We start from the raw sequence: 22,443 nt of genomic DNA, 5'->3' as shown, positions 1-22,443 counted from the left end.
CCTCTGCTCACCCATTGGCCATTTTTGAAAAGTGCACCCAATGTGTGAGAGCTGCCAGTGGTCAGGGAGTCCCCCCAGTCTCCATGAGCTTTCCAAGAAGGTGGAGAGTGGCCTCACTGTGACATGGTCCTGCTGTCTCAGCTCCTAGGATGCTGCCCCTCCTGTCCCATAGACTGGAAAGGATTGTGTTGGTTCCAGGGACCCCTGACTTGATCCCCATCCACTGCTGGTTGTTCTGCCTCCAGCCACAGAGGCCTGGGAGACCTTGCTGGTGAAGATGGAGGACCAGAGACACAGAGAATATCACTTCTCTCCCTTACTAAATTAATCAGTACCCACACGGTGTCTTTGTTTCTCCTTTAACTCTTCCTGCAGTAGTAACAGCTCATTATAGGGCTCTTGAATTGACTTACAGATCTAGACTGAGTTTTGATCTGGACTGTTGCTGTGCTTGGAGGCTGCTGTCCTTGCAGACCAGATGAACTAACTTCTGCCACCCTGCCTTGGCAGTTTATTCCGTCCGTGTCACAGCTCTGTCTGCAACACTGACAGCTCCAGCTCAGCCAGTCAGGTCCCTGGCTGAGGCCATTGCCTCACATCTGGGCTGAACCACCCCAGCTGTGGCGCCAGGAAACCTCTGAGTTGCCCCGTGGAAACCTGGTACCAAGTGTCCAAGACTACGTGCATGCAAAGGCTTTGCTTCAGAGCAGAGACATGACATGGCCAAAAGATTGCTGAATGTCTCTCTAGATCTAGGAGTATAAACCCAGAATATAATGCCTAAATTCATTCCGGTGAACATATTCCTCCCCCAGTTTGCAGAAATTAGATCCTTTGCTGTAAACTTTCTGGTGTTCTGTCTAATAGTGGGACAAGAAAAGCTGATTCTCCTACCAATTTATTTTCTAATAGGAAGAATACAATGCTGGCAAGAAGTGCCTCTGCAGAGGAGAGAGAATCAACATCACTGATTACTTGAGGTTGTTTCAAAGGATGTGCCCCCGGAGCCCCAGGGACAGCTGGAGGGAGCCCAGAGGGGACAGAGGAAGGGACATCATGGGCTGCTCTTGTGCTGCTGAGCTGGGCTGGGCTCCTGGGACAGAGGGAGCTCATGGCAAGCGGCAGCGCTGCAGAGAGACAGCTCTGCCCAGGAGCAGCTCCTCTGCAAAGCGCAGCAGGGCTGAGGGCTCTGCCTGCAGCACCGACGACAGAGGAGCCAGGGAGAGACAGGGAAACGCAGTCTGGGGTGGTGAGATGGCTGAGAGATCACTGGGGGAGAAATCTTCACAGTCCTTAACACAGTAAGTCTCTGGGTGCAGGGTGGTGCAGATGAGGATCCTGCAATTATCTCCCAGAGCTGGCAGATCCCATGGCTGGAGTGGAGGAGAAGGATCTGTTCCTTAGCATGGACAGGGCACGACAGCTGCCATCTCCCAGCTGCAGGGAGCCCAGGGCTGTCCTGCAGAGCAGGGTCCCTGCACCCCAGGGCTGTGCCAGGGCAGGGACTCTGCCGCCTGCCAGGCTCAGCGCTCAGCCTGCCTTGGGAGATCCCAACAACACGGAGAGGGGAAGCTGTGGGGGGAAGGAGCGACCCCCAGCAGGGCAGCGTCCTTCTGCTGCTGGCTTCTCCATGGGTCAGGGCTGTTCTTCCAATAGGAGGTTTCAAGGAGAAGATGTATACAGGTATTACTACAAAGATCAGGCGCTTTCCCGAGTCTGTCCTTTCAGTTTCCTATTCCAAGACTTGGGGAGTGGGGGGATAGAGGAAAGGATAAATGCAAAAGGAGCTCTCGAGTTGTAAGCAGTCACTGAGACTCCTGAACTGCAACTCAGAGTCATCAGTACATCTGCCAGAAGCCTTATAACATCCCTTCACCACCCCTCTGCCTATGGACAGCAGCAGTATCACCTTGGCTGGACACATCTGGCTTAGATGGACCTGTCCTTTTTTGGAGCCTGCAAACCTCTGTTCTCAGCAGTGCCTGGTGGCTTTTCAGGGTAACATGGCAGTGTGATCAGCCTCCACCTCAGAAAGGTGCCAGCCCAGGGCAGCTGGAGCAAGACAGAGGGACAGAGCAGCTGCCCTCACTCTGCACTGACCCAAAGGCATCCTCTGGTCTCGCAGGACTCGCTCTGTTCTCCCTGAGTGCAGCAGAAACTTTGAACCCCAGGTCCATCCCCTGCCCCCTGTTCCATGACCCCTGCTGCAGAGCAGGGCTGACTCCTGGGCAGCCAGCGGGCACAGGCCCTGCTCCTCACAGCACCTCCAGCCAGCACCACCCAGGGCTCAGCCACGGACCCGAAGGAAGGTCTGGAAAAGGACAAGGGGTGTGGAGCAGGGGAGGGTGTGTGAGAAATGGCTTTGATATTGCTCAGAGAAGTGTCCCCTATCTTTTCATTTTCTTTTCGCGTATGACAGTGTCCACGCCCAGATACAGCAAATGTCCAACAGCAGCTCCATCACCCAGTTCCTCCTCCTGGCGTTCACAGACACACGGGAGCTGCAGCTCTTGCACTTCTGGCTCTTCCTGGGCATCTACCTGGCTGTCCTCCTGGGCAACGGCCTCATCATCACCACTATAGCCTGTGACCAGCACCTCCACACCCCCATGTACTTCTTCCTGCTCAACCTCGCCCTCCTCGACCTGGGCTGCATCTCCATCACTGTGCCCAAATCCATGGCCAACTTTCTGTGGGATACCATGGTCATTTCCTTTGCAGGTTGTGCTGCCCAGGTCTTCTGTGTATTTTTCTTGTTTGGTGCAGAGTATTTTCTTCTCACCATCATGTCCTACGACCGCTACGTTGCCATCTGCAAACCCCTGCACTATGGGACCCTCCTGGGCAGCAGAGCTTGTGTCCACATGGCAGCAGCTGCCTGGGCCACTGGGTTTCTCAGTGCTCTGCTGCACACGGCCAATACATTTTCACTGCCACTGTGCAAGGGCAATGCCCTGGACCAGTTCTTCTGTGAAATCCCCCAGATCCTCAAGCTCTCCTGCTCACAGTCCTACTTTAGGGAAGCTGGGCTTCTTGTGGTTAGTGTCTGTTTATCATTTGGGTGTTTTGTGTTCATTGTGCTGTCCTATGTGCAGATCTTGAGGGCCGTGCTGAGGATCCCCTCTGAGCAGGGACGGCACAAAGCCTTTGCCACGTGCCTCCCTCACCTGGCCGTGGTCTCCCTGTTCCTCAGCACTGCCATGTTTGCCCACCTGAAGCCCCCCTCCATCTCTTCCCCATCCCTGGACCTGGTGGTGTCTGTTCTATATGCATTGGTGCCTCCAGCAGTGAACCCCCTCATCTACAGCATGAGGAACCAGGAGCTCAAGGAGTCCATTAGGAAAGTGATTTCATGGGCGTTTGTCAATACTGACCATCTTTCCATCACTGTCCACAAATGATGTCTAATTGTATCCCAATGCAGGCCTGTACCCTGTTTTATCCCTTTTACTTCGTTAGCATTACCCATATTGTTATTTATGGTTATTATGTTTGTACATAACTGTTCATGTTTAGCTCACTATCCTGAATAATGAACCCATTATAAATAGTTTTAAAACACCTGAAACCTGTATAAATGTTTTTCTAACACTGTGTCAGAGCTTAGTCTCCCATAGCATCTCTGTGACAAAATGACATCTCCAGAGTGCAGTTCTTCAAGATTTGGTTGTTCTTCCAAAGTTGTTTTCAACAACAGGCCCAGGAATTTCCCTCAAAAGGGCCCGAGGAAAAAGCTCGATGTCACCTTGGAAGCTGATTCACAACAGAGTTGTGATTTAAGACACAACCCTTGCTGTCTGTTGACAGTGGAGATGGGGAGTGGTCATGAGATACAGTCAGACTGGGCTGTCCCAGTGCATGATGAGGCAGAGGACAATCCTCCAGGAGAGGAATCTGGAGCTGCCCGAGAGCCCGTGAGATACACACGGACCGGCTGTGCCTGAGGTGGGCAGTGACAGGACCCCACAGAGTGAGACATGGCCCAAGGTGGAGTCATCAAAGGGAAAGCACTAAATGCAGGTATCTGCAGGGAAACAAAGAGGGACACAGACAATCTGACACAGACCAACTCCAACAGGCAACAGCGCCCTCACAGCCACCACACCAACAGCAGCACTTACACAACCATGAGCAACAGAACTGACCCTGTCCTGTTCCCCCTCTCAGACTGATCTGGTGTGAAGGTTGCACGAGTGTTCTGTACATCCTGGTTAGAACCTACCTGCAGTTTCACACACCCCTGTGGTCCCTCCAGTGTGGACCCGGGGTTTGGGTCAGCCCCGACTCAGAGATATTACCCACTTGGACATTCCAACCCTGGGGTTCTCCAGATCCTGGTGTCCTCCTCCTCCTTGCTAGCCTCACTTAGAATTGACCAAGAAGGTGTGTACATGCCATCGCACCCAAACGCACACACAGTAGTGAGCCCACTCACACAGCAAAGAGCCAGGAGCAGAGTTTAATTAGTTTTGTAGTTTAACGCTGACAGACAGCTCAGCACCACATAGTCTGTCACTCACTGCCCCACAGCAGGATGAGGCGGAGGATTGGAAACACAAAAGAAAACTCGTGGGTTGAGATTAAGACAGTTTTATAGGTAAAGCAAAATCTATGCATGTAATCAAAGAAAACTAAGGAATTCATTCACTGCATCATCGGCAGGAGGGTTTTCAGCCATCTTCAGAAAAGCCGGGCTCCATCACATGCAATGGTTACTTGGGCAGACAAACGCCATCACACCGAATGTCCTCCCCTCCCTTCTTCTCCCAGATTTTATTGTTGACCATGCTATCCTATGTTGTGGAACACCCCTTTGGTCAGTTTGGTTCAGCTGTCCCAGCCATGTCCCCTCCCAATTTCTTGTGCAACCCCAGCCCCCATGCTGGTGTGATTGGTGTGAGAAGCAGAAAAATCCTTGATACTGTGCAAGCACTGCTCAGCAATGACTGAAGCATTGGGGTGGGACAAACAGTATTTCCATCACAAATGTAAAATGGACTCATAAAAGTTGCTATGAAGATAATTAACTCTACCCCAGCTGAAACCAGTATGATAAGCAGGACAGACCATGGTGATGAGGCAGGGGATTTGGCCAGAACAGCACTGACCAGCCACCTCCCCACGGGCAGCTGGTCCCTTGAATCCCCCTCCTCCCCACTCTTCCACAGGCTGCTTCTTCCACGATCCAAATTTCTCTGCCCCGATCTCCTCACAATTCATAACCATCATCAGTTACTTTTTCCCCAGTGGGCTCAGGTTTTCTCCACTTGCACTCAAATTTGATAGTTTGCATTCCATTGCCTTGGTCCTCTGGGACTTCGGTGGCATCACTGGTGGCTCCTCCAGGCGCTGATGGCCTTGCAAGACTTGACTGCCCAGACAGTCCCCAGTGCTCCCCTCTGTGCAGTCTGGCCAACCTGGTCACATCTGCAGCCACCTGTGAGGCCCAGCTGGCACACACGGAGCTGCCCATACTGCTGGTCCCTTCTCACATCCCTCAGCTTCTCATGCATGTCCCACAGTTTCCCGTGGCACGTACAGGTGGTTTCAGCCCAGGGCAGGGCCTCACCAGGGGCTCACTCATCTTTCTGCAGCCTTCCCGTCTGGTGTCCTTGATGACCTCATGATACCTGCCTACCTCTGGCCAATCACATTGCTGTCATGAGGTGACCTCACAAGTAATAATCCAGGCATGTTGGCTTTGCCTACGTCTACCCCAGGTAACTGCAATAGAAGTGGCATCACAACCCACCTCCAGCCGTGTCATCTTCCCCTTCTCCTGCATCTCCCGTCTCCCAGGCTCTCAGCACTGCTGGGGGTGTTTTCCAGCATCCAGGTGACATCACCAGGCCTGTCTCACCACATGCCCAGTTGGGTTGTTTCCAAAGATGTGATCTCAAAATCCACCTCCCTCCCATGATGCCTCACCTTGCATCATCCTCTTCTGGCACCAGGGGTCACCTTCCAGCCAACCTCCCACACACTGCCCCTTTACCTGCCTCTACTCTTTCCTACCCAGCACAGGGCAGGGCTCCTCAGGAAGGCAGGCGGGTGGATGAGGAGGTGGAGATGAGCTCTGTGCAGAGGGGAGCCTGGCGTGCACAGCCCTTGCCTTGGAGGGAGCTTCATGGTCACAGGTCCTGGATTACATGGCAAGTTGGACCATCTCTCGGTTTGCTGGGAGGGCAGCAGGGCTGGGCACAAGCAACCCAGGAGGTTCCTGCAGGATGTGGAAGACAGCATTTTGAGACAAACACTGGACGAGCCGACTAGGGCCGGTCTCTTACTGACAGACAAGGTGGATCAGGCTGGGGATCTAAGGATGAGGGCGGCCATGGCTGCAGTGACCGTGAGATGGTGGAGAAGCAGGGCAACTGCAGAACAACAGTGCAGTCCTGCAGGAGAGCTGATTTCAGTTAGCTGAGGATCTCCTTGGGCTGTCCTGGAGAACAGAGGGACTGCTGTCTTGGATCTTCAGGGACAGCTTCATCAAAGCCCAGGAAGAAGCCAATCTGATGGTCAGGGAGTCGAGCAGGGCCTGGCAAGAGGTCAGGATGGGTGCACAGCAACCCCCTGCCTTAGGAGATCAAACAGCAGAAGGACGTGCAGGGAGGCTGAAGGGGAACAGGCTGCCCAGGAGACAGACAGACAGACACCTGGCCTGGGGGTGCAGGGATGGAGCCAGCAAAGCCAGCGCTGAGCAGTGGCTGAAATGGCCATGCAAGGGGAGCGCACCCAGGAGGGCTTCTCCAAAGATATTGTCAGTACAAGGAAGGCAGCTGAGGGAACCCTGGTCCCAGTGGCCAGTGGAGCAGGGGACGGAGTGACAAAGACAGTATCAAAACAGCAATTTTTCAGAAGAAAGATTCTTCCTTTGAGAGTGCTGGTAGGAAATGTACTTTGCTGAGTAACTGGGCGCACCTATGCATTTTACTCTTCATTTACCTCTACATAAATATTTCTTTTTCCTTATACTCACATAGAAAGACAGATAACACAGGTCTGTTGAGATCACTGTCAACATGACCATCTACAAAGAGAACAGTTCAATTAACCTTTATATTCTTCTTTCCTCCATCAGGCAAGAGTGGCCAACAGCTTCGAGCATGACTCACTCTGTGCCAAGAGTAAAAAGTGGCATTGACAGTCCAGGGCAGTGGATTTTTTGGTGCCTTCGACTCTGTGCAAGACACAAGGATTATCTTTCTTAATGCTGTAGGCTTTGGTAGGACAGAAGTCTAGAGAGCATTTTCTAAAAATAGAGAGAAAAAGAAACAAAATGAAAGATGTAGAGTGAAGGAAATGTCTTCTTGCAACTTTAAGCATCAAACGTTGTTGGTGTTGTAATTCTCCTTTCTTTGTTTTGATACTTTAAATACCAGTGTTTTCCCATGACATCAAAATGACACTATTTTGGATGTGCATTAAGAGCAAGAAGAGAACTTCTCTTCTTCCACAAGATTTGCCTTGTCAGCACTCTGTTAGTCTGTGCATCTGATCTCCCTCATCGTTCAGGTATTTCCTCTGCCCTAACTAAACTGACCATGTCTGAAGTCCCATTTCCAGCAGCTGATCTGCACACAAGCACTTGCGATCGGTCTCTGGATTGCCCTTCCTCTTACTCTTTGATCACTCAGACACTTGTCAACAATCCAGTTGCTGCTTCCAGCTTCAAGGAGTTAAAAGCTTCCTTGTCTTTCAGTAGTCTGTCTAATTCTGTCTTTAGCCAACTCTTTTATTGTGTTTATTTTCTAATTTCCTTTCTGTCTAAATCATTTCTTGCATGGTTATGCCTTGGAGAGAGTGAACCTCATTGGTGGCGGTTTTTCCTTGGCATACAGCTGAGGAATGTGTTTTCTTTTAACCATGATTCTTATCAGTTTATTTTGTTTGTTCAAAAGTAAGGAGAAGTCCCTCTTTGCCTGTGTGCAGCCAGGTCTCCAAGGAGAGCAGATGGGAGCTGGTGCAAAGGAGCTGGAACATCCAGCTGCAGGCTGCAGTGGAGAAGTCTGGTGTAAGGAAAAGGGATGCAAGTCCCAGGTGGCCAATGAGAGAAATGATGGGGTTGGGGAGGTGAGGAGCAAGGTTGTCCACACGGTGTCAGAGCTCAAGGGACAGCTTCTCCAATCAGTCCAGACCTCCTTAGGAGAGACCTGGGTCAATATCAGATAATGCTGCAATCACCTCTTCTGCACACGGAAAAAAAATAAACTATATCATTTATGAAATTAAAAAAAAAAGTCAGTTTTATTAGAATGTTTTTGAAATCACTCTCCATAACTACAGTAGGAAATGTCTCTAATTAACTGTACAAGACTAGAAGGAAATTACAAGGAGACATGGTTTCTTAGAGCTTTCTTCAGTGTGATGAGCCCCATGGTGCATTTGGTGCTAAATCCTTGAACCTCAGGTGCTGAGAGGAGATTGCACAAACCTCTCCAGAAGTCAAAGTCAGAAGAAAAAAGTACTAAGTCCCTTGAAGTATTAATGAGTTCCACTGAGGGCAAGTACCAGCAAAGCCTCCCCAGGGGCTCGTTAGAGCAGAGAACTGCAGGCCATGCTGGCAGATAAACAAAGGGTCATGTGCAGGCAGCTGAGGTGCTGAGAAAACCCTGGTTTTGTTGGATGAAGCAGAGAGGCCAAGGCCTGACCCCCAGCCCCTGGGAAGGCAGATCCTGTCCCTCACCTGTTGCTCAGGGCTCTTCCTGGGGCAGGGGGATGTGGGCTGTGTGATGCTGAGTGAAGGACAATGGTGTGACAGTTCCCAGCCTTACTGGGGTGTGCAAGGAGGCCATGAGGTGCCCCAGTGCCTGAGGACAACATGGCTCCTCATAGGCCTTGGTGGCAGAGATGATTGCCATAGCCAAGGGGACAAAGACTTGGGTTCTCTTGGTGACATCCAGCCTTGCCAGTGCCCTTTGCCATCTCCACCACGGGTTGTCCTCCACTGTCCCACAGCTGCTTCTGTTTCCCTGCAGGCTGTAGACACCCATCTCGCTCCCTCCCCTTGCTCTCACCCTGGTATTTCCACACATTGGCTGATGTGTCTCCACTCTCATGCTCTGTTCCTTGAAACACAAGGAGGTGGACTGATCTCATGCTCCTTCTGGATGATTTCTCATATCGCAGCACCACCCTTTGAGTGACATTTCTTCCTCCTCATGTCCATTCCAAGCTGTGCTGTGTGGCAGTGTTTCTGCTGTAGAAAGGAGGACCCTGAAAACTACTGACCTGTCAGCCTCTGACCTGTGCCTGGGAAGACCATGGAACAGATCCTCCTAGAAGCTGGGCTAAGGCACAAGGAATGGTGACTCAACCAGTTCCCTGGGCAGCCTGTTCCACTGCTTCACAACCTTTCCCATGAAGAAATGCCTCCTAATATCAATTCTGAACCTTCCCTGGCACAAGCTGAGGCCATTTCCTCTCATCCTATCACTTGCTACTCAGGAGAACAACAACACCCTCCATGCTACAACCTCTTTTCAGGTAGTTGTAGAGAGTGAAAAGGTCTCCCCTCAGTCTCCTTTTCTCCAGGCTAAACACCCCAGGGTCCCTCAGCTGCTGCTCAGAAGACTTGTGCTCCAGACCCTCAACAGCCTTGTCCCGTCCTCTGCACTCACTCCAGCACCTCAAGGTCTTTCTTATAGTGAGGAGCCCAAAACTGAACTGAGGATTCGAGTTGTGGCCTCACCAGCGCTGAGTACAAGGGGATGATCACTGCCCCAGTTCTGCCCACTACACTATTCTTGATGCACGCCAGGAGGCCATTGGCCTTTTTGGCCACCTGGGCACACGCTGGCTCGTGTTCAACTGCTGTCAATCAACACCCCCAAGTCTTTTTCCACCAGGCAGCTTTCCAGCCACTCTTCCCCAAGCCTGTATTGTTGCAGGGGATTGTTATAAACCAAGTGCAGGACCCGGCACTTGGCCTTGTTGAATCTCAGATAATTGGCCTCAGTCAGCCAACGTCCCTCTGTGTGGCCTTCCCACCCTCCAGCAGATCAACACTCCCACCCAGTTTGGTGTCATCTGCAGACTTACTGAGGGTGCACTTGATCCCTTCATACCGATCATTGGTAAAGAGATTAAACAGAACTGGCCCCAATACTGAGCCCTGGGGACAACACTCGTGACCGGACAACAACTGGATTTGGCTCCGTTCACCACAACTCTTTGGGCCCGGCCCTCCAGCCAGTTCTTTATCCATCACAGATACACCATCCAGGCCATGAGCTGCAGCTTCTCCAGGAGATGCTGTGGGATACGGTGTCAAAGGCTTTACTGAAGTCTAAGTGCACAACATCCACAGGCTGTGTGGCGGATTCACTCCCCCACAACAGACTTTCCCTCATCTGCTAAGTCACCTTGTCACCGGTCACCTTGTCACAGAAGGAGATCAGGTTGGTCAGGCAGGACCTGCCTTTCATAAAGCCATGCTGATTGGGCCCGATTGCTCGTCTCGTATGTGTGACCTCCCAGTCCCTTTCCCAGCCCTGTTCCTGCTGTTGGCCTGTCCCCTGCAGGGGCACAAGTGACTCACAGTCCCCTCCACAGCCATTGGCTTCCTACTGGACTGTGAGTTCCTGAGACACAGCTGAGCACATGGCATCGTACCCAGCCATCACCCTCCTTGTGCTCCAGTGTGTGAGCAGGTAAAACTAAGCTGGTTTCATCAAATATATCTAATAGATTTCCTATCAAGGGTTTGAGTGGAGAAACGTTCCTCAGAGGAGCTGCTGTATTTACACTGGGGCATTTTATATTTCTGCTTCCGCCTCTTTTTTTTTCTTCTTCTTCCTCTTCCTGTGTCTATTCTGATGTGAAAGAGCTCTCCAAGAAAAGATTCATGGAATCCTAGAATAATACAGGTTGGAAGAGATCCCTCAACACCATCTCTCTCCCACTGAACTTTATGGATCCCTAATGAATATCTGAAAGCATTTGCGCTCCCTTGGGTTCATCTCACCACATGCACACAGTGGACATGCACATGATGTGTATGTTTGCAACTCATCTGTACAATGAAAACATGGGCTTTTGACCTAGTATTCCATAGAATCATAGAATGTCCTGAGTTGGAAGGACCCACAAGGATCATTGAGTCCAACTCCTGTCCCTGCACAGGACACCCCACAGTCCACACCGTGTGTCTGAGGGCCTTGTCCAGTCTCTTCTTGATCACTGTCAGGTTGGGGCCGTGACACCCCCCTGGGCAGCCTGTTCCAGTGCCCAGCACCCTCTGGGTGAAGAACCTTTTCCTCATGTCCAACTGACCCTCCCCTGGCACATCCTCCTGCTGTTCCCTCGGGTTCTGTCACTGGTCACCAGAGAGAAGAGATCAGTACCTACCCTTCCTTCTCCCCTTGTGAGGAAGCTGTAGCCACCATGAGGTCTCCTTTTAGTGTTTTCCTCAGCTCTGATGCTGAGAAATCCCTTGGTTTGCTTTCTGAAGCAGAAAGGAGAAGCCATGACCTCCAGGCAATGGGAAGGGGGATCCTGTCCCTCACACACGGCTCAGGGCTCTGCCTGGGACCGTGGGATGTGGGTGTGCAAGGCCGAGGGAAGGACAACACTGGTACAGCAACTTCCAGCTTCCCCATGGGGCTGCAAGGAGGCAACGAGGCCCCAGTGCTGTGAGGACAACATGTCTTCTCCCAGGCCTCAGTGGCAGAGACAACTGCCATGGCCAAGAGGACAGAGACCTGGGTTCTCTTGGTGCCTTCCAGCCTCACCAGCGCCCTTTGCCATCTCCATCACAGGCTGTTCTACACCGTCCTATCCCTGCCCCTCTTTCCCTGCAGGCTGCAGACACCCATCTGCTTCCCCACCTGCTCTCACCCCAGCATTTCTGTCCCTTCACTGATGTGTCTGCACCCTCACTGGCTGTTCTTTGGAACACAAACCATGGGCTGATCCAGCTCCCTCTGGGTGACCTCTTGCACCACAGCACTGCCCTTCCAGTGACATTTTTTCCTCCTGATATCCAGTCTCCACTTCCCAATCTGCACTTGGTAGCTTTTTTTTCCTCTCCTGGTTGTTCCTACTACTTGGGAAAGCTATACCACCTCAGAAACTGCCCATCAAGCAGGGAACCCTACCTGTTAGTCTTCTTGTGGTCTTCCACTAGACCAGAGAGAAGTAACCTCACCATGACTGCTGCTGGACCTTCAGCTTCTCTGATAGACATGAGCATGTCCCTGTTTCTGTCCCATCATGTTCTCAGGTGGGATGGACATGACAACCTGTCTCCAAGGCCTCTTCCTGGGTAGGGCCTGTGGGTACTTATGCAGAGGTTCTTTCCCAGCCACGTTCCTGCTGCTGGGCTGTCACCTCCAGGGACAGAACTGACCTCACTGTCCCCTTCACAGTCACATACTGCTTACTGGATTATGAGTGTCTGAGGCACAGCTGATGTCATAACACACCATACCCATCCATAAAACGCCTATGGCCCAGGACCTGACCAGATGAATGTATGTCTCTTCTATTAAACTTATCAAATATATTTCCTACTAACGATTTAAGTGGGGAAATATCCCAGTGCTGCATCTAGGCTGATTTCTCTGGTATGTAACATCCAACATGAGGTGAGCTCTAGACACTGTCTGCCCCACAGGCCTTCATGGAACCTCAAGGAATGGCTGTTTGTTTTCACCTGGGCTCATCTCACCTGAGGTTCCTCTCACCTCACATACATGACGTGCATGCTCACAGCTCATCTGTTCAATGAAAACCTCCTGTTGCCACTCCGAAGGGATGGGAGGTAATTCAGCCCTAAGGTGTGTCCCCCTGCTCTGTATTCATCTGAGACGTCCCATGTCACGTGGAATGGACACAGGGAGGGATCTCAGTTCAAGGAAGCACATCCCAGTGCTGCATTCTGGTGGTTTCCCATGGGATGTTACTCTCAACATGAAGTGACCTCGAGACACTGTCTGTCCCATGGGCCTTCATGGAACCCCCTGGAATAACTGATGGCGTTTGTGCTCACTTGGGTTCATGTCAACTCGTGTACATTATGTGCATGCTCACATCTCATCTGTACAATGCAAACTTGGACTGCTGAGCTACTCATTCAGTGTCCCTCCATGGAGGGAAGACAACCTCTGTGAGCTGGGGTGAGAGGACAGGGCTGGAAATGGAGGTTGTGAGGGGCCAGTCCATGACGATGCCCTGGGGCAGCTTCCGCGGGGTGTCCAGTGCACAGGGGCACAGCCCAGCCCCTGCTCTGCTGGTCCTGCAGGTCTCTGGCAGGAGGCCTGGCTGTGAGAGGACACTGCTGTGTGCCCAGCCCTGCACACACACACTGTTTATCTCTACACTGCTGTTTACACCTGCAGGCTGCTTTCTTGTGCATGTCCTGAAGACGAACTTGAAGAAGACCTAAGCCCTCAGACACTGCCCTATGAACATCACTTTCCTTTATAGAAGTAGTGTTACGGAGGCCAGCTCTGTCACAGCAGTGCCCATGGCCTGTCCCTGCCTGCGCTCACAGGACTGACACACAGCAGGACGGTGACCAGGCTGCCAGAGCACTCAGGCCTTGCACCAGCACAAGGGATGAGAAGGAGAGTGTGGGAGTGGAACGAGAACAGCTCTGGAAGGCCAAGCGCTGGTGCTCCCTGGCAGTGCTGCCAGGCTGGACTCTTTTCCCCTCCTCCCATGCACACAGGAACTGTCCCTGCAGCTCCAAACAGGCCTTGCAGGGAGGATATAGTGAAAAACACATCACTACGGGACCCTTTATTTTGTTTAAATACGCACAGATCACGGCTCCTCATTTACACAGCCAGTGGTTATAAAAGAAAAGCAGACAGTGAATTAGAAAGGGAATGACAATGTTATCACAATAAAAAACAACTTCAATAAAAACAGAAAATACAAATGAGAGGCTGGACCTGTAACTAGTTACATTAAAACTGCTATGTGGAAGCAGATGGGCAGTTTATTGCTTCAGAAAACACTAAGATAGGAGTTTCCACAGGGCATCCTTGAGCTCCTGGTTCCTCATGCTGTAGATGAGGGGGTTCACTGCTGGAGGCACCACCGAGTACAGAACAGACACCACGAGATTGAGCAATGGGGAGGAGAAGGAGCGGAGCTTAAGGTAGGCAAACATGCCAGTGCTGACAAACAGGGAGACCACGGCCAGGTGAGGGAGGCACGTGGAAAAGGCTTTGTGCCATCCCTGCTCAGAGGGGATCCTCAGCACGGCCCTCAAGATCTGCACATAGGAGAAAAGAATGAAAATAAAACACCCAAATACTACTAAGAGACTAACCACAAGAAGCCCAAGTTCCCTGAGGTACGAGTTTGAGCAGGAGATCTTGAGGATCTGGGGGATTTCGCAGAAGAACTGGTCCAGGGCATTGCCCTTGCACAGTGGCAGTGAAAATGTATTGGCCGTGTGCAGCAGAGCATTGAGAAACCCAGTGGCCCAGGCAGCTGCTGCCATGTGGACACAAGCTCTGCTGCCCAGGAGGGTCCCGTAGTGCAGGGGTTTGCAGATGGCAACGTAGCGGTCGTAGGACATGACTGTGAGGAGAGAAAACTCTGCACCAATTAAGAAACATACAAAGAAGACCTGGGCAGCACATCCAGCAAAGGAAATGACCCTGGTATCCCACAGAGAGTTGGCCATGGATTTGGGCACAGTGATGGAGATACAGCCCAGGTCAAGGAGAGCGAGGTTGAGCAGGAAGAAGTACATGGGGGTGTGGAGGTGCTGGTCACAGGCTATGGTGGTGATGATGAGGCCGTTGCCCAGGAGGGCAGCCAGGTAGATGCCCAGGAAGAGCCAGAAGTGCAAGAGCTGCAGCTCCCGTGTGTCTGTGAATGCCAGGAGGAGGAACTGGGTGATGGAGCTGCTGTTGGACATTTGCTGCCTGTGGGCATGAGGACCTGTGCAAGGAGGAAAAGACAGTGACGGTTTAGATGAGACTTCTCCGGGAATAAACAAAGCCATTTCCCACAGACCCTCCCACAAAGAGACCCTTTTTTCCATGAGAACATCCTGGCTGGAGCCCTGGTTGGTGCTTGATGAGTGTGCAATGAAGAGCAGGGTCTCTGCCCAGGGGCTCTTGAGGAGTCAGCCTGACCCTGAGTGATGGGTGGGGCAGGGGCCAGTCCTGGGGTTCAGCTTTGTCAGATGGAACCGCTCCTGCTGCAGAAGGGACTGTCAGCATCTGTACCCACAGGACTGAGAAACTGAATTTGAGAGGTTTGGAGTTTCTACAGCTCCTTCTCCCCTCCCACCCTGGGAAGTGTTCTTGGGTGTCAGAAACCCTCAGCATTTCTGCTGCACTCAGGGAGAACAGAGCGAGTCCTGTGAGACCAGAGGATGCCTGTGGGTCAGTGCAGAGTGAGGGCAGCTGCTCTGTCCCTCTGTCTTGCTCCAGCTGCCCTGGGCTGGCACCTTGCTGAGATGGAGGCTGATCACACTGCCATGTTACCCTGAAAAGCCACCAGGACTGCTGAGAGCAGAGGGACCCACCTCAGACCTCGACATGTCTCACCCTTTCCTCAGGTCTCAGCACCCCACTTCTATCCCAGGACACACACGGCTCATTTCATAAACCAAACAGCATTTCCTCCATCATACCATCTCTGCACTTCTGCATGAGTAATCCAGATAATGCTAACGTGCTATAGGACAGGTTTGCATCCTGGAGGGAAGCTCGCAGCTTGGGAGAAAAACTCAAGGAGACAGCCAAGTGTCCTAATGATGGCATTTGATTCAGGGAGACTCAGCTCATTCCCCAGCCCCACACACTGCATTGCCCACAGCCCCACAGGTCAGAGCAAAGCTGGGACACGTGTTCCCATGGACACAGCTGCAGGAAAGGACCCACAAGATCAGGCTGTGACTCTGCAGCTGAAACTCCCATCCCCAGAGAGCCTGACAGCAAGAACCAGATCACACCAGCAGTGACCCAGAGCAGTGGAGCAAGAAGGAAACTGCGGTGAGGGTGGGTGTGAGAGAGGCCAGGGCAGAGGCAGCCGGGCACTCAGACAGCGTCACCCTTCCCCAGCTGTGCAGCCACCTCCCACACACCAGCATTGCCGGGCAGCTGCTCTCAGCCCCTGTGCTCTGCAGAGGGAACTGGAGCTCTGGCTGCACAGGAGCTGCTTCATGCCTTGGAGCCCCCGGCCCTGAGGGCAGAGGCTTTGCTGGGTGGGAGAGGAGGCGAGGGGGCTGCTCACAAGAGGGATCTGCACTGCGGGGATCATACGGAGTTTTCTGTGTTCTCCCTCCCGTAACAATTCTGAGTTTAGTTACCTCTCATTTCTGATCATTTCCCTATTCCCTGGAAATTCTGCCCCTGGGAACTGTTTCCCTGTCCATGTCTCTTCCCTGTCAGCGCGCACAGACCATCCCACCCTCTATGCCCTCACCCTGGCCCTACAGATCCTGCCTGTTCACAGGGCAGTGCCTGGGGGCATCTTCCTGTTTGCAGACTGGGGAAAAGGACAGGTCAGATTAAGCCTGACGGGTATAGCCAATGTGATGCTGGTGCTGTGCACAGGCAGAGCAGCAGCTGAAGGGATGTTCTGAGGCTTCTGGCAGATGTGATGATTAATCGGAGTTGCAGTTCAGGAGTCACAGTGACTAGTTTAAGCATGAGAGCTCATTTTCATTTTTTCCTTTCCTGCACCCCCCAACCCTTGGGATAGGAAACTGAAAAGGCAGGCTCAGGAAAGCTCCTTATCTGTCTAGACAATCCTTGCATTAATCTTCTGGTTGAGGCATCCCCTTGGAAAAATCCTGGGGGTGATCTGGAGCTGTGAGCAGACCTGACCCACGCAGCTTCCTCTCCACAGCAGAAGCACCTTTCCTGCCCTGATAGGGGTCGCTCCTTCCCCCCACAGCTTCTCCCCACAGCACCGTGGGGATCTCCCCGGGCAGGCTGAGCGCTGGCCCTGGCAGGCGGCAGAGTCCCTGCCCCGGCACAGCCCTGGGGTGCAGGGACCCTCCTCTGCAGGACAGCCCTGGGCACCCCTGGGTGCTCATCCAGCTTCACAGCTGTTCAACATTGCCTGCCAAGAGCCTCCTCCTCACAGATCCCTCAAGCTGTGCCTGTGCTAACTTGAGGAGATGCCTCCAGGAGCTACAGCTGCATTGCCCTGCACCCAGAGACTTACCGGGTCAAGGGCTGCAAAGATTTCTCCTCCAGTGAGCTCTCAGTCATCCTCCCCATCCTGACCACCTTTCATTTCTCTCTGCTTTGCTCGTCTCCCAGAGAACCCCAGGCAGAGCCCTCAGCCCTGTTGCGCTTTGCAGAGGAGCTGCTCCTGGGCAGAGCTGTCTCTCTGCAGCGCTGCCGCTTGCCATGAGCTCCCTGTGTCCCAGGAGCCCAGCCCAGCTCAGCAGCACAGGAGCAGCCCATGATGTCCCTTCCTCTGTCCCCTCTGGGCTCCCTCCAGCTGTCCCTGGGGCTCCAGGGGCACATCCTTTGAAACAACCTCAAGTAATCAGTGATGTTGATTCTCTCTCTTCAGCAGTGACGCTTCTTGCCAGCATTGTGTTCTTTGTATTAAAAAGTAAATTGGTATGAGGATCATCTTTTCTTCTCTTATCATTAGGCAGGACAAAAAGAACGTTACAGGAAAGGATCTAATTTCTAAAAACTGGGGGAGGAATATGTTCACCTGAATGAATTTAGGCATTATATTTTGGTTTTATACTCATAGGTCTAGAGAGATATCCAGCAATCTTTTGGCCACGTCACGTCTGTGCTCTGAAGCAAAGCCTTTGCACACATGGGATCTTGGACACTTGGTACCAGGTTTCCACGGGGCAACTCAGAGGTTTCCTGGTGCCACAGCTGGGGTGGTTCAGCCCAGATGTGAGGCAATGTCCTCAGCCAGGGACCTGACTGGCTGAGCTGGAGCTGTCAGTGTTGCAGACAGAGCTGTGACACGGACGGAATAAACTGCCAAGGCAGGGTGGCAGAAGTTAGTTCATCTGGTCTGCAAGGACAGCAGCCTCCAAGCACAGCAATGGTCCAGATCAAAACTCAGTCTAGATCTGTAAGTCAATTCTAAAGCCCTATAATGAGCTGTTACTACTGCAGGAAGAGTTAAAGGAGAAACAAAGACACCGTGTGGGTACTGATTAATTTAGTAAGGGAGAGAAGTGATATTCTCTGTGTCTCTGGTCCTCCATCTTCACCAGCAAGCTCTCCCAGGCCTCTGTCACTGGAGGCAGAACAACCAGCAGTGGATGGGGATCAAGTCAGGGGTCCCTGGAACTAACACAATCCTTTCCAGTCTATGGGACAGGAGGGGCAGCATCCCAGGAGCTGAGACAGCAGGACCATGTCACAGTGAGGCCACTCTCCACCTTCTTGGAAAGCTCATGGAGACTGGGGGGACTCCCTGACCACTGGCAGCTCTCAGACAGTGTGTGCACTTTTCAAAAATGGCCAATGGGTGAGCAGGGGAACTAAGGGCTGTGCCCCAGAACATGTTCACTGGGACCCCAATTCTGGGTGTCTGAAGGTGACAGGGTTTACCCAGGGCAGGTTGTGCCTGTCCATCCTCTTTGCTTTCTGTGAGGAAAGGACAGGGTTGCTGGATGCGGAGAGAGCGGTGGTGGACTGTTACCTGGAAGTCAGCAAGGCATTCAGCATCATCCCCCACAATATTCTTGTGTCCAAGGTAGGCTATTATGATCTGTGTCAGTGTGTAAGTAGACGGGTAAAAAACAATCTGGATGGTCAGGCTTGGAAAGCTGCTATAGAAAGGGAGACACTTTCCAATCCTGAGGACAGTCAAGCACTGGAAGCTGTTTCCCAGGGGTGCGCATCCACTCTACCCCAGAAAGTCACCAAGATGTGTTTGGATAGAGCCCTGAGTAATCTGGTCCGACCCTGCTTTGAGCAGGAGGTTGGTCAAGACACCTCCCAAGGTCCCATCCAGCCTGAATGATGCTGTCCTTTCATCCCCTTCATGTTTTCAATTTAGGGACAGCTCTCAGGTTCTCTCTGACCACAGGAATAATTCACATGAGGTGCAGGGCTGCTTTACAAGTGCCCCCAAACAGCCCTGACCACATCTTGTGCATCCTTTTTCATTTGCCCCCATCCAAGTTCTTCTTTTTTGCTGTCCTCATGCCCACCTTGTTGATCCTTTCAGAGCAGGTTGCTCAACAGGTGTCAGCAAGGGCAGATGAAGGGAGCTCAGAACTCCAGTCTCTGCTGCACCATTGGAACTTCAGAGACTGGAAATGCAGGTGACGGTGTGTGTCAGTGCACACCACATAAACATTCTGGCTTCGTTTCTGCCTTTGCACTGACCTGAGATCTGTTCCTTGGCCTTCTTTGGCTAAAAAATAAATAAAACTGCCCTATGTCACCTCCCCTCACACCAGAAAAAAGGGGGGAAAATTATGGAAGAAGGGTGATTTAAGAGCAATTCTCTCCTAGGAAGTACTTTTTAAATTATAAATCTGGTAGAAGTGAGAGAAAAAGCTCTTAAAAAGAACTCCATGCAAGAGGTTAGCTACTGAGATGTAGCAGCTGTTTTGAGAAGCAAGAATGACTGATAGGAATGAAATTAAAAAACTTTAGTTCATCATCATCATCATCAGGAATAAGGAACTCCCTGTTATTCTTATTAGTGATTGTACCACTTTTCAAAAACATCCTTGAGATTGTCTCTATTTTTCACTGGCTCCAAAACTGAGCCTGCTCAGATTTTGAAAGGACTGCTTGAAATCTCTGCAACCCAAATCTCTACAACTGTCTCTCATTGAAGATCTTTTACCCCAGAAAGGGGAAAACTCCCAATGCGGGCACCAAAACAGTGTCCAACCTGCCTGGAGAGCCAGGCCAGTTGTGCCACACAACAGCCGACCTCGGGGGAAGCTGGGGGTGATGGGAATTGAAATGGTTTTGACTCAAATCATAATTTAGGTTGGAAAAGACCCTTAAGGTCATAAAGTCCAATCGTAAATACGACACTGCCAAGTCCACCCATTACACCATATCCCTAAGCATCATGTCTACACATCTTTTCAATACCTTCAGGGATGGAAGCTCCAATCCTGAGCTGGCAGGACAACACTGTCTGCAGTTCGACATAAGATACCTGTCATGGCTGTGACTTCAGAGTTTCTCACACCCTTCACTGAGCAGGGCAGGTGTTGGGAGATGGGCGCACACTTCAGTTTCCAGATGCCAGGACAGAGCCCAAGCCATCCTGCCCTTGGCCTCTGGCATCCCTTTTCTTGAGATGCAAAGCTGCTGGGCCTTCTGTGGATAATCATGTTAAAATGCATCAATAATCATTCAAGTCTTTGTGTAATTTCTCTAAGAGTGTCAGTATTAAAAATAATAATAATTAAAAAAATAGAAAAGGGTTCATCTGCCTACATATAAATATCTGTAACACAGCAGTCTGCATCTGTGGCAGCCCCACAGCCAGTGCCAATCCAATAGGTATTTTCAGTATAAGGCATGACACCCCATCCATAAGTACATATCTAAGTGGTTCAGATGAAGGGTGGTCTGGCAAATCACCCTGTTCCTCCCCAGGTGCACCGACACTGCTCATGTGCCTCTCCAGAGAGTGGCAGAAGCTGGATGCCCTTCTTGGGACAGACTCCTTCCAGGAAAGACACAGCAATGGGAGTAACTCATCAGGTCTTCATGGCATTTCACTTGGCATCAGTTTTTATATATTTGTTTTTTTCCTGAGACTACTCTTTCTGCACAAATGCTCACAAAAAGACACCCATTTAGTAAAACATGGTCATAAAGGTGCTGTGATGGACAAGAAATCTCACCATGAGCTCTGGAGGGAGTTAGGAAGTTTATAACAAGCGCCAGGAAAAACCAAGAAGCTCAAGGCCTCTTCTGAAGAGTGAGAGGCCCTGAGCAGCAGTGAGCGGCCATGTGTGGTGTGGGAGGGTCAGGGGATGTGAGGTAGAAAAGGGTGATGGCTGATGACTTCAGCAAATCCTTACAACCATGTTTAACCCCGCAAGTGGAATGTGGTTGATGTTTGTGGGTGGAGGGGGAACAGGAGGAAGATTTTCAGGTTTTTATGGAAAGAAGGCAGGCTTCTCTTGGACTAGTCATATATGGCAGTGACATTTGCCTGCTCTGGGCATGGCTGTGCCTGGGAGATGGGGAATGGCTGCTGCTGGGGGTGGCTGTGCTCAGGCATGGCCCATGAGCTGACCTTGCTCTGCTCCTCTCTTGCACTGCGCATGCTTGGATGGTCCTCAGGAATCATCCATGAGCCCGGAGGAAGCACCAACCTCCTGGAGTGTTGGCCCATTATTGGAGGACAAGAGTGAAAGGTCTGAGAGACACATGGTAGTGCAGGAAGAGAGGGGTCTATGCGTAGCAGTAATTGTGTTAAAGAAGAAGACCTGAAGAGCATGGTCTGGTCATGATAACGTGGAATAGATTGATTTTTCTTTTTTATTTTAGGGCATCAGAAGAAGGAACATGTGCTTTCAGTGCTGGGGCATGGATCCAAAGAGCGGATTCAAGCAAGTTTGGGACTGGGACAGCTCAGGTGATTGGTGACCATTGCAGGTCTATGAAAGAAGCTGCATGGGCTTGGGGGACCTCATAGGCATTGCCAAATCCTCAGAAAACTAGAGCCTTGTGGTAAAAGGAACAGCACCTGGCACCAAACCCACACCCAAACCACAAATACCCTCCCAGTGACCACAGGCAGAGCCTTGAGAAACATTTGACTGAAAGGGTCTCCTTTGCCAGGCCCTGGGGGTCAGGGCTTGGCCATTCTGATGCTAAACAACCATGAAGGGCTGACAGGGCACCAGAGCCACCTCCACATCGCCTTTACCACCTCTGACCATCGTCTCCAGGCTTTTCCTTCAGCAGCCTCCAGGGACAGGGACTGCTTGTGTCAGCGATGGCCCCTCATGGGGTCCCAAACACCCTCAGAAACTTGGGGTTTGCTTCTGCCTTTCACTTCATTAGGAGTTTGTTAATTCTTTCAGTAGCTGCAGTTCAGGACCATGGCAGCAGAGGGCTCATTAACAGCCAAAATGCTCTTACAAGCCAAGGCTCTCTGCAGCACTTCGCTAAAGGCTTCAGGTCTGGTGTGGATGATTAGAGAGATTTCAGAACTGTAGCCAAACAGTGAGCATTTCCTTAATAAGTAGTCATAAAGCCAAATTTCTTATATTTCTGTCCCGCTCCCAATGCCCTCATTTAGAGAACAGTTGGTATCAACCATCTCCAGTAAATATTGATCTAGAGAATCTCCTGATGAAGACTGAATGTTTCAGAGAAGTGGGTGCCTGACGCACCACTTGAGCGAGGAGACAGGCCAGGACACCTCAAGAGGAGTCACACAACTCTGGACCAAGAGGTGGGAGCTCCTGGGAATCTCAGGTGCCACAGCACAGCCATACTTGTGTTCAGGGAGCCGGTCAAGTGACCCATCTCCTTTTCTCTAATG

General features: G+C 51.4%; 1 protein-coding gene across 1 annotated transcript; it reads left to right on the top strand.

Annotated features, from left to right (window-relative positions):
* Positions 1-2,441: 2,441 nt before the first annotated feature.
* Positions 2,442-3,401, top strand: LOC136000734 (olfactory receptor 14A16-like). Its single transcript, XM_065654686.1, has one exon. It carries the CDS (start codon positions 2,442-2,444, stop codon positions 3,399-3,401), a length of 960 nt encoding a protein of 319 aa, XP_065510758.1.
* The last annotated feature ends 19,042 nt before the right edge of the window (positions 3,402-22,443 follow it).

The sequence above is a fragment of the Caloenas nicobarica genome, chromosome 34 (genome assembly GCF_036013445.1).
Source record: "Caloenas nicobarica isolate bCalNic1 chromosome 34, bCalNic1.hap1, whole genome shotgun sequence".
Lineage (NCBI taxonomy): Eukaryota > Metazoa > Chordata > Aves > Columbiformes > Columbidae > Caloenas > Caloenas nicobarica.
Note: the sequence above shows the minus strand (reverse complement) of the source record. Positions and strands in the feature narration are given on the sequence as shown.

What these genes read in the sequence shown, in the direction of transcription:
- LOC136000734 (XM_065654686.1), top strand. Translation starts at nt 2,442, where the DNA reads ATGTCCAACAGCAGCTCCATCACCCAGTTCCTCCTCCTGGCGTTCACA.